The sequence below is a fragment of the Chanodichthys erythropterus genome, chromosome 21, assembly GCF_024489055.1.
Source record: "Chanodichthys erythropterus isolate Z2021 chromosome 21, ASM2448905v1, whole genome shotgun sequence".
Classification (NCBI taxonomy): domain Eukaryota; kingdom Metazoa; phylum Chordata; class Actinopteri; order Cypriniformes; family Xenocyprididae; genus Chanodichthys; species Chanodichthys erythropterus.
The window spans coordinates 14,120,027-14,131,365 of record NC_090241.1 but is presented as its reverse complement, the minus strand read 5'-3'; the positions used below and the strand labels follow the sequence as shown (position 1 = coordinate 14,131,365).

Genomic DNA, 11,339 nt, shown 5'->3' with positions numbered 1-11,339 from the left:
TAAAAAGAAACATGTTCATTATTATTTTACTTTTGAGATGAAAATGATTTTTATTTTACACTTTTATGTGTAAATTATTAAGGTCGTTGTACCGTGAAAAAAGTTTAGTGACAATATAAACTTACAAAAAAAGTCAACGTATTACAAGAATTCAAAACGTAATGACATAACGCAATGAAATGACGATGTGCAAAATGTCAACTTTCAGGCAGTACATAATTGTTTGTGTTCTTAATATTCGTGTGGGAGACCTATGAGACTTTTATATATTTATTTATTTTAGACAATTTGTAATTAAAACAGCAATTGATCTGAGTACTCTTGTATGCATTTGAACGCAGTTCTAGCTTTGTTTAACATGTCTAGCATGCAGATCTCTTAAAGCAGCAATTTCACAATAAATACAATTGCAGTGGGACAGAAAACGGAATAAGAATTCTTTATACAATACACAATACAGAATATTTTTGATGATAAAAGACTTCTGAAGAAGAGCATACTGGCTGCAGTACAAAATCATCTTTTGTCTTTGAAGAATCCTTCATCTGTGCTACTCTCTTTGATCGTTACAGTCAGGAAGTTTGTCGTAACATCGGTAACTATAACTTTCTCCACATTGCTGAAAGTGGGTCTCCAAGCATCTCCCTCTTCCGGCTCTCCATATATTCGTGACACTGGGATTTTGGCGATAAGTGAAGGCTGTCTTCTGGTGGAATCACCATGTTCAAATGTTCTTCGTTTTGAATGGTGCTTCAGGTGTTTATGGTGAAAGAGGCTTGTTTGTGGATTAGTCCTGCAGCCCTGTAAGTCTGCATCCACTCTGCTGGAATGCAAATTCCACTCTGGAGAAATGTGCTGGGTACTCCTGCTTGGAATGACTCTGTTTTGTTTGTGTAAATAGGTAGCATTCATGTGCTTATGAGATATTTTAATTCTCCCACTCATTTCAGAGCATCTCTCTTCCTCTTCACCCAAACCTAACTTTGCCATTTTGGAAGGAATGCTTGCCATGGTCTCATCTGCTGCTCTTTTTGCATGCTCTGGACGTAAAGAGCTTGTATAGCTATCTGTGAACCGTAATTTGGGCTTCCGTCCTCTCTTCTTTGGGGCAAGGGTAAATGCATCAGTGCTGGGTCTTGCTGAGGGCGAAGAACGATGCTCCCTTGGTTCTGGAGGTGAAAGCCTTACACTCTCCCCTCGGTTGACTGTGCTGGGAGGGAAAATGGTGGGAACCACAGCACGCAGTCCCTCTCTCGCTCTAGGGGTTACCACAGGCTCTGGACTGGCATATGCAACATGAATGCCCCTGGATGATTCATTTCTAAATTCATAAGACTTTGCCTTTTCTTTAGCTTGGGCCTGCAAAAAAATATCGGATTTTGTTGCAGAATACAAAATTATGCCCTTATATAAAAAGAGTTATTTATTTATTTATACACACAAGGGGTTTAGTGCAAATCCAGTTACTTGAAAGTGAATATTATTACACAATTTATAGGCCTATAACTTCACAAAAAAAAAATAAATAAATAAATAAATAAATAAATAATAATAATAAATAAATAAATAAATGACATTAACCTTTAGAAGAAAAGTCTTCAGCTTAGGTCCTCTTTTCTTGGGTCCAAATATTTCTCTCTCACGCTCCCTAAATGAAAATACAAAATCGTGTGAAAATGTCTATTTTCGACCACCTAATACTTTTTTATTTTATTTTATTTTATTAATCTTTATTCATTTATTTTACCTCTCTTCAAAGGCAACGAAAAGGCGCGAGTCTAGGATATTTTCCTCTGGTTCCCAAGTACTGTACCTGTCAGAACAAAAAAGTTTCACGTGATGACTGTAAATCTCTAGCTGCATTTAAACCACTGCTTTATCGGCCAGCTAGCAGGGACAGCTAATGTTGCATGCCATCTGCCAAAACCAGTCTGCAGTAATAACCAGCATGTTAACCTGCCAGATGAAGCATGGCCTTTCCGATATTTAGCAGAGTTGACAGCCATCGCTGTCACTAAAGAACTAGGGCAAGTCACGATAGACAGGATGACAGGCTGTTACTCACTTGGCTGACCAGCCCTTCCATTTAACGAGATATTCCATTCGACCCTGTGCGTGCCATCAGACACACAAAAAAAGAATCCGTTAGCGCGAGCCGACGACATGACCACATATATGCAGAAACATGTCGAGATCACGCTCACACAACACATACCCGTCGTATCCGTCTCTTGATGATCGATTCGGCCGCGAACACCCTCTCCCCGACAGCCGATAGCTCCATGTTTACCTTCGTCTATACCGTTAGCTTGCTGTGAAGCTAGCTGTGAGCGCGAGTCCAGTCCGCCTGCTCTAGCTTCAGAATTCCATACAGCCCATAATACTCCCGTGCACAGCCAGACGTCATCACGTTCTTTAGCATGTTGCCTTGGCACCGCTTGTAGGTGGAAATTCTGAGGCCGTTGATTGGCTTAGCTGTTGCTAAGTGGCCGGGGCTTGCTTGCTAGTGACCTACCTGCATTCTCGCGTTCTTGACAAAAAATATGACAAGATCTCCTGGGATGAACATATCAGGTTAAAGTTTAACTGTCAAGATTAAAATACAGGAAAACATCATAAATTAAACGTAAGCAGATACAGGATAGGCTATGTAGGCTGTATGAACTCTAATTGTGTATTTTCTGAAACAAGCATAATTCATTAAGATTTTTCTTTAAATAGCTTAGCTATTATTAGGCTATATAAGTTAAGCTACACCTGTTATGACAGGAAAATGTATGGAATCTTGTTCTTATCAATACTCACAAATTCACAATGATGCTATAGCCATTTCAAAAAACAATTTTACGAATTCCGTTAAAATCTTAATGATAATTCAGCTAAAAACTCTTCATCCATGACAAACTTCGTGTCATTGATGGGTATGTATGAGTAGGTTATTGCTTTGAATGTGTGTCCTACGACAGAGTAATAACAAATTTGTACAAACGGAATGATTCTTTTCATGTCTTACACTAAGCTAGGCTACTAAACGATTTCTAGCCGGTAATTAAAAAGAACACGCTGTATCAGTCGCCTAAACGGTGATCTGAAGTAGGCTATTCGGTAACCTACTTTACTATTTGTTCTACTACTATATTAAGTCTGCTAAAAATAATATTTAGATTTTGTCTCCAACTGTATCGCTCTTTCGAAATAATAATAATAAATAATAATAGTAATTAATTGTTTGATGCTTTTGCGTAAGACTTAAGCCTATGTTTAGCAGAAAAATAATAAATTAAAAAATCTAATTGATCAAACAGCATCATTATAATATTATCCCAGATTTATAGGCCATTGTAGCCTATACTTTATTTTGTCTATAAAATGTATATAATTATATAAAAAAAAAAAAATTAATGATTGTAAAATAATGCATGCTAAAAGTTGCAATAGCCATATGACAACAACAGTAACTTCTGGTAAAGCAACTAAACGAAACATTTCATAATTAATATTTTGTTATGTCTTTATTAGCCAATAACGGTTATTAAATCCACTATAAAGTGGTTTCCCTTTCAACGATTACATAGACTAGGTCAGGCTTTACTGCATTACCAATGCTATTTTTTTTCTTTCTTTCTTTCTTTCTTTTCGTCTTTTTAGCTCAAACTATATCAGAACAACAGCAATAATGTTGCAATAAAATTTTATTTTTTTGTTTTTTATTTGAAGATTTTAAATTTAGAGAAAATTATGTATATAATATAATAGTATATGTTATATCAGTTATGTAGCTATATACTATATAGGCCTACATAAAAGAAATATAAAAATATATATTTTTTGTATTTGGATGTTATAGGCTAATTCAATTAAACAATCTCACATAATTATGTTGGTTTAACGAAAAAAGATGAATATGCCTAGATAAAAATATAATAAATGTTACCTATGAGCACTGAAATTACATACATTACTATCAGCTGTAGGCTAAGGAAAAACAGTCGTTATTTTATTGTAATTAACCAATCATCATGGCCATAAAAAAAAAAAAAAACTACCATGTTATCGAACCTTTACCAAAATGTTTACCGATCTGATGCTTAGTTCTGCACAAGCACTTGTCTTTGAAAGAGAGCATGTGTCTTAAAAAACGCATAGGTCATTGATAAATAGACTACTTTCCTGGGTAAATTACAGAGATTTTCAAATTGTAAGCAGAAGTTTAGACATAAATAAAATTTGGGCAAAATATTATAGGCCTATTTAAATTTTTCAAACTATGAACAATAGGATATTGATTGATAACTTGGTGGTCTGTAAAATTACAGGGGTTCATTCGGTGAGTGAAAATTATGTATCCGCTGCAGATAGTTTGAACAAGATAGACCTATTGACGACTGTAAAATAATTTTTTCTCAAAAATAAAATAAAGACTTAAGTTTTCAGTTTTTTAGTCTTTAAATAGCCTACATAAACAGGTAAACACCAGGCTTGTGGTTTATTCTTTGCGGAAGATGATCGGTGCTTTGACTACTGCAGTGGTTATGTCCGTATATGGGCTTTCGATCGAGCTGGAAGAATATTATTGGTTCGCTCGTTTCTGGGCAACCAGCATGAGAAATTGTGCAGTTTACAAAGGAAAAAGACAGTTTTAAGACAGTTTTTGATAAAGTAAAAAAAAACAAAACAAAACAAAAAAACAGTAATGTATAGCCTATGTCGATGTAAATTATTTTACCAAAAACATTGCATGGTTTTCTTATTCCCGCTGGATTATTTAGAACACTGTTCAAGACTATATTTAAAGGGACCATTATCATTGTCCAATTGTGGATTTTTAATCGAGCGCTTTTTGCTGCATATTAGTTTCGGCCTACCTGTCGCCCCTATATATAAATATATATAAATATAGCCTATATAATTATAAAATGGAGATTAACCTTGGTGAATTTCGGAAAAAGTGGTGCATTACGTTATTGTTTTGTTTAAAAAAAGACTATGTAGGCTACTACCAAATAAAATTAATCTAAACCTCGTCAGTACACGTGGGATAACCTTGTATTCGCTAATTATGTTTATCTTTGATTTTTAAGTTAAAAAATAAAAATAAAAATGCAGTCCAACTGCATATTCTGCTATTTATTTTAGTGAGATATGTTTACAGGCTTCCTAAAAGCGACTTGTAACTTAGAAGAGATTAAAAAATATTTTAAAAAACGTGATCTCATGCAGATTATGTTAGGTATTTTAAATGACCACAAGCAATTATGGTCCACAGCTTTTAGAACGCTTTTACTTTTCTTATTATCAAAAACGCTTTATATATATATATATATATATATATATATATATATATATATATATATATATATATATATATATATATATAAAATAGCCTAATGTTTAACTCAAATAATTTGTATTACTTTATTATTTCAAAAGAATTGGTTCAAAGCATCTTTTAAATAACCTTGCGAAATTAACATTCGACAGCTAAACGCGCTGCTGTAAAGCTGAGTTCATAAGCTGATCGCAAAAAAAGTGGATGGACCAATGGAAGCCATTTTATAACCGCAGCGAGAGCAGCTCTATCTTAGACGGTGCAGCGGAGGAAATGGTTGAATCCGTTTCATTGCTTTTCCGAAGCCCATCTTTGAGACAAATTTCACCATTAACCAAAACCTGCCTAGTTTTTGGAAGGACAAATAGACTACTAAGCAGTCTTGCCGCGAGAAAGAGAGACGTTTGCTGTCCGCCATGTTAGCGCTGAAAAAAAATGTCTAGTTTTATACATCAGGCTTATTCAAAGCTTTACAAGCTCCATGATAGTAGCATAAGCGAAAGCTACTAAGAAGCCTAATTAATTAATTTCCTATCCTTCTAGCCAACAGTGTCTTTTACCGATAAACCATTGACGATGCACATTCTTGGCGGTCTTATATGGACCGTCTTGCGCATAAAGTTGTCAATAGTCTGAAGGCTAGCCTATATATTATTCTATTTGGAGGACATCATATATATATATATATATATATATATATATATATATATATAGAGAGAGAGAGAGAGAGAGAGAGAGAGAGAGAGCATATATTACAGTAGGCTATACCTTGCTGAGTTCAGGGAATTATTTTAAGCAACAGAACAGCTATATAGCCTGTGTCCCATCCGATAGTAAGAGGTATTTTGCTGTTATTATTATTATTATTAGCATATTATTATTATTATGACAACCTGATGTTCTCACCATATAAGTAAAATGCTGTGTAATGGACTTACACAACTATCATTCACTTGTCTAAACACCCGTAAACCTTATCGAACAAAATGTAAATGCATTCGAAGGAGCGTTGAAAGTTTCCTTCTTGCTTTCCCTAGTCAGCTATTTAGTGCCTGATAACGGAATTTCTTTTTATGGGTGTTCAGAGGCAATATCCTGCATGAAAACAGATTTCAGTTTTCTTAGATATGTTTCTTGTAAGAAGTTGAAATATGACATCTCTTAAACCAAAGTTTCTTTCTTGACAGCACTTATGTTTTAAATTGGATGATTTACGTGATCTCGATAATGATTGTCCAGATGTATAAGCTTACAGTAGATACGCTTCACGCATAATTAAACACTCCAAAAGCTCTACTGGCCTTTTTTCTGGAGAGGTTTTACGTTATAGGCCTAGTCCAACGGCACTTCGAAAAGTGAGACAGCACTGCTGCCTGCACTCCAAAAGACGTGCTTAATTTTCAGCGGATGATATTGATGTTCTATTGTTCTGTGTGTGGAATTGCCATGTTTAGTTTTTTTTTTTTTTTTTTTTTTTTTTTTTTAATGGAAAATCAATAAAAATCGAATAAATGTGACACTCATATACACAAACCACATAAAATAATACAAAATAATAATAAACACAAGATACTATTAAAACAGGAGTTACTCCTAAACATGACAAAAGTCTAGGTTTCATTCACCTCCCTGCTCACCTGTGCTATTTAAGGGGTGTGCAAAGTTCAGTCTGATATTGATATCTTACGCATTTACATGATAGTAATGTTTTGCTATCTCTCACATGGTTTATCTGTTTGCTCGTCTCACATCAGAGTGCAATAGGAACTTCTCAATTCATCACACATCTGCTTGCAGTACAAAGACTGGGATCTTACTCAAAAACATAAAATAAAACTTTTAATATGCTTAGACAAACCTAAACAACACATTTCAAGTGACATTTTAAACAAGGACTATAAAATACAGATCAGTAGAAAAGTTTCTCAGTATTACATGTGTAGTAAGTGCTCCTTTTATTTAAGCCTTCTGAAATACAGCACTTCAAACAGCTTTGAGCTATATACAAGCTATTAACAGGAAAACCTGTTTAGTTTATTTTTTCTATCCCTAACATGGAATAGTTAAATGTGTGAATTCGAAAATTTATTTAGTTTATTCGAATGCAGTCTGAAACTATCAAAAATTTGCACTAGATTGTTTCAAAATATTCTGGCAAGTTTGAAGACTTGATGATTAGACATGCTTTACATTTGAAAAAAATTCACAGTAAATAGTCAGTAGTCTTTATAGACTTCATATCTGTCAAATATTCCTAAACTTAACATACTCCTTGAATGTCACTGTGAGACAGTTCGCTGTGACATCAGTGATTATTATATTCCCCAGAAACGGTGTAAAGCTTGGAACAGTTTTTTTCACTTCTGTCTCTTCTTGTTCTGGTGTGAACACTGCTTCTTTCCCAATTGCTGTAGAGTTTTCAATCTGAGAATGTGTAGAAAATGTTCTCTCTTCTCTCAACCTTACACAGCTGAGGTCTATGGGTTCATCTTGGTTGAAGTCCAGGATTTCAAAGTCATGTCCACCAGAGTGCTTATGGTCATTTAAGTTGCAAGAGTGAGACAAGTCAGTATTTGGAACACTTGTACTCTGAGAACTTAAAAACCTCTTAGCCTCCCCACTGCCACTGTCTGCCTCAGAGCGGCAACGCTTTTGAGGGAAGGTGGGGGGACCAAATTGGCTAGATTGGGTGCCTCTTTGATCATTCTTCTCAAAAGGCATTGGAGTCAAACTGGTTTTGGTTGTCAGTTTAAAGGGTTGTTCATCAAATGCAGGCTCTCCAGTGCTGCCGGGCTTCTTTGAGTTGTTTGGCTCAAACAGTACAGAGCATGCTTTTTTAGGATTGTCCCCTTTATGAAATGATAGTCCATTGGAAAGCCCCAAACAGGCAGACTCAGCTTTGCTGTCCTTTTTTATCACTTTCACAATACTTTGCTTCTTTGTGTACTTTATCTTCTCTGTGCTCTCAACTGTTCCACAGGACTTACAGTCCTGTGCTTGCCTTTTTTCCTTAGCATCAACCATTCCCTTCTTAATTTTAGCTGCCTGGGTGCCATTTTCCATGTACTTGCTCATGACAATGACAATGCGGCCGTTTTTATTCTTGTTCTTCACAATCTTCATTTTGCTACTTATTCCATTAGGCGGTGCTGTGTCCTCCTTTGCATTCACATTTAAGTCAGCTCTACCGTTTAGTTTAGAAAGCTTTTTCAACTCCATTGTAATATTCCTCACCTTACTGAGGCACCCAGAATCATTATCTTGAACCCATTTCTGCTGTAATGCTGGAGATAAATTCCATTCCTTGTCAGTTAACTCAGGAACTTTGCTCTCTCTGACCCTTTGATATAGGGAGTCATACATTTTAGGGTTTGGTTGATAGTGGTGGTGTTTCTTGCTGTTGAGCTGGTAGTAGTGCTTCTTTTTCCCATTTGTTTGTGCATCTCCCTGCTTGTCTTTTGGGTTGGGCTGGTGGAGATGGTGCTTCTTTCTGTTAAGCTGGTATTGCTGACTTTGGACCAGGTCTGGAGTTGCTTTGGGTTGGTTATCCTCATCCTGTGACACCTCCTGAAGGTCTGTAAGAACACTGGATCTTCGAGCAAATGATGGTACCTTGGAAATTAGACAAATTAACAATAAGCTTTGCAGTATAAACAAGCCTTATTTGTTTGCATGATTTGTTCGTGGCATGTTTGTAAGTAATGGTGAATTACCTGCAGGAGTAGATGTTTTGGTTTTGGCCCTCGTTTACGATAACCCATTAGCTGCTCTTGTCTTTCCCTGAATAAAAAAGACCTTTAGATATACAAAGTCTTAACAGAAACACATGGCACAAATATATTTAACTTTTGATTTATTCAGACCATATGTCCAATTATGAAGCAAGTCAATGACTGTTTTGTGTGTTCTTTAAAACATGCACTTTACATTGCCCACCAGTGGCATTACATAAAATTAGCTCACATAAAATAAATAATATTCTGTGTTGCTTTAGACAGCACACACACCTTGTTTAATAATTTAGTGGACAGTTCCAGTTAGAAAGAAAGGGAAAACAGAAAGAAAAACAGGAAGATGACCAAACTCATTTATAAATTGTTCTGTCCCATCAATATCGGCAATACTGCTTAAATGTTATTTGACAGGCTCTTCAAATGGGTTATTTGTTAGCTCAAACTATGTCTATGGGCTGTAGAGAAATGGGCCATCAGCTCTTTTCCCATCGACCATCTATAAAACAATATTGCAAAAACCTAATTAGACGATTTTATACTCAAGGGGCGCGTGCAATTACTCCAAACAGAATTCCTCGTCACGAGGGAGACCGCTAATGGTGCACACAGATGCCAGTCAAAGGGGATGAATACCCGACAAAAATGTGTGGGGAATTTCGAGGAGGCATGAATGCATGTGTAGCCACGAAAAAATTGCCCATCTGTAAAGCAAAATGCAGTCAATTAGTGTGTGTGTGTGCCTCGGCTTCATAGAAAAGACGCGGTAGGCATACCGCAGGTTTAGGGCATTTAGAGAGTACATCTAAACGCGAAAACTATCAGTCAAAATAGAAATGAATAATAGTACAATATTGAAACAGCGCTAAGTTTGTTGATGTTAAGGACTACAATGTGTCTCGAAGGATCACATTTTCTGGCCACGTCTATATGTAAACATCCTTTAATGGCTGTGTGCTGACCGTGATATTGGTGTACCGCGCAATTAAATTCAGTCATATATCATGGCGCGCCTGCGCACAAGTTCTCTCCCGCTCTTGTGTGCTCCCCCCATCTGTCACTGCGAGAGAAAGTGAAAAAGAATGAATACGAGCGCAGCGGTAGTGGAACCGTCTTCCCGCCTCCTCCCCTTTCGGCTGTATAAGGTCGGAGCGTCAAGCCAAGACTGCTTCTATGTCTCACCTGTTTTGGAAAGCGACGAGAAGTCTCGGGTCCAGAATATTTTCCTCTGGCTCCCACGTGTTATATCTGTAGAGAAAAGAAAGGAGGCGGAGAGCGAGGGACGAAGGAGAGAGCAGAGAAGCATGAATGTCACCAGCTCTCTCAACCTAACTATCTAACGTGGCTGTCATCTGAACGACTAACAGGAGGCACTAACGTCCTACTGATAGGATCTTAAAAAATGTTATGGAGTAAAGAATACTCATGCATGTACTGTTAACTGTTTGGTACTGTTAGTATCCTATAATATTGTTTTAAAATATACGTTTATGTAACAAAAACAGAACCGCGTTTTTAAAGCATTAATGTTTAATATGAAACATTATTTACCATAAAAGACAGAAGTTATGAAAATCGTGCATAAGTTAGCAAGCCACCCCCCCACCCCCCACCCCCCCTTCACACACACACACACACACACACACACATTGAAATGGCAAAGCAAGCAAGTGACATCTTGAGGGGAAACTTACTTGGGAGACCAGCCTCTCCACTTGACTAGGTACTCAAACCTTCCCTGCGAATATTATAATAACAAAGCCAATTACTATTGGAAATTATTGTAAATTGAAACAAATACAAACATTAATATTATTCTGAGTTTCAGAAACAAATCCATGCTCTTGTGTTCTCGATTTAAAAATGCAAACCATACTTAATACGTTAATACGCTTAGCCTACAACATGAACAATGTAAAGTGTTAAGAGAAAACCGCAAACCTTTCTAATGCGTTTCTTTTCGATGCTTTCCACCGCGAAGACGTGCTCACCCGCGGCGGGCAGCTCCATTTTCAGCGCGCGCTGTAATACTTCTCAGTGCGCGCGTGATCGCTCCTCAAGTGAGACTCAGTTTTAACTCAAATGAGCTGTACAACGTACTTCATGCAAATAGCAGTGGGCTTGACGTCACACACAGGAGGGGCGGTGTAGTAGAGGCTGCTCAGCCCTGTGCCGCGGGTTTACCGAGCAAATGAAGAGTCGTTATAGCAGCCCTTCAGGTCTGGGGCGAGAATTCTCCTTTCATGACGCAAAGTAGGGAACACCAGTGAAAATTAAAC

At 36.8% G+C, this 11,339-nt stretch overlaps 2 protein-coding genes across 2 annotated transcripts; both read right to left on the bottom strand.

The window, feature by feature from the left end:
• Window positions 1-15: 15 nt before the first annotated feature.
• On the bottom strand, window positions 16-2,361 carry cbx8b (chromobox homolog 8b). Its single transcript, XM_067374039.1, has 5 exons — window positions 2,216-2,361; window positions 2,066-2,109; window positions 1,748-1,813; window positions 1,582-1,648; window positions 16-1,359 (listed from the first exon to the last, which is right to left on the bottom strand). Exons 1-5 carry the CDS (start codon window positions 2,282-2,284, stop codon window positions 517-519), a joined length of 1,089 nt encoding a protein of 362 aa, XP_067230140.1. The 5' UTR covers window positions 2,285-2,361; the 3' UTR covers window positions 16-516.
• A 4,560-nt stretch (window positions 2,362-6,921) lies between these two features.
• LOC137011297 (E3 SUMO-protein ligase CBX4-like) lies at window positions 6,922-11,137 on the bottom strand. Its single transcript, XM_067374038.1, has 5 exons — window positions 11,002-11,137; window positions 10,755-10,798; window positions 10,243-10,308; window positions 9,043-9,109; window positions 6,922-8,941 (listed from the first exon to the last, which is right to left on the bottom strand). The coding sequence occupies exons 1-5, from the start codon at window positions 11,068-11,070 to the stop codon at window positions 7,574-7,576; spliced, it is 1,614 nt and encodes a 537-aa protein (XP_067230139.1). The 5' UTR covers window positions 11,071-11,137; the 3' UTR covers window positions 6,922-7,573.
• Window positions 11,138-11,339: the final 202 nt, after the last annotated feature.

Excerpts from the sequence above, each read along its gene's own strand:
- cbx8b (XM_067374039.1), bottom strand. The coding sequence starts at position 2,284 with ATGGAGCTATCGGCTGTCGGGGAGAGGGTGTTCGCGGCCGAATCGATC. Across the intron at positions 2,110-2,215 it reads TCAAGAGACGGATACGACGG|GGTCGAATGGAATATCTCGT; the intron begins GTATGTGTTGTG and ends TGGCACGCACAG. Across the intron at positions 1,649-1,747 it reads TTCGTTGCCTTTGAAGAGAG|GGAGCGTGAGAGAGAAATAT; the intron begins GTAAAATAAATG and ends ATTTTCATTTAG.
- LOC137011297 (XM_067374038.1), bottom strand. The coding sequence starts at position 11,070 with ATGGAGCTGCCCGCCGCGGGTGAGCACGTCTTCGCGGTGGAAAGCATC. Across the intron at positions 10,309-10,754 it reads TGGAGAGGCTGGTCTCCCAA|ATATAACACGTGGGAGCCAG; the intron begins GTAAGTTTCCCC and ends TTTTCTCTACAG. Across the intron at positions 9,110-10,242 it reads CTCGTCGCTTTCCAAAACAG|GGAAAGACAAGAGCAGCTAA; the intron begins GTGAGACATAGA and ends TTTTTTATTCAG.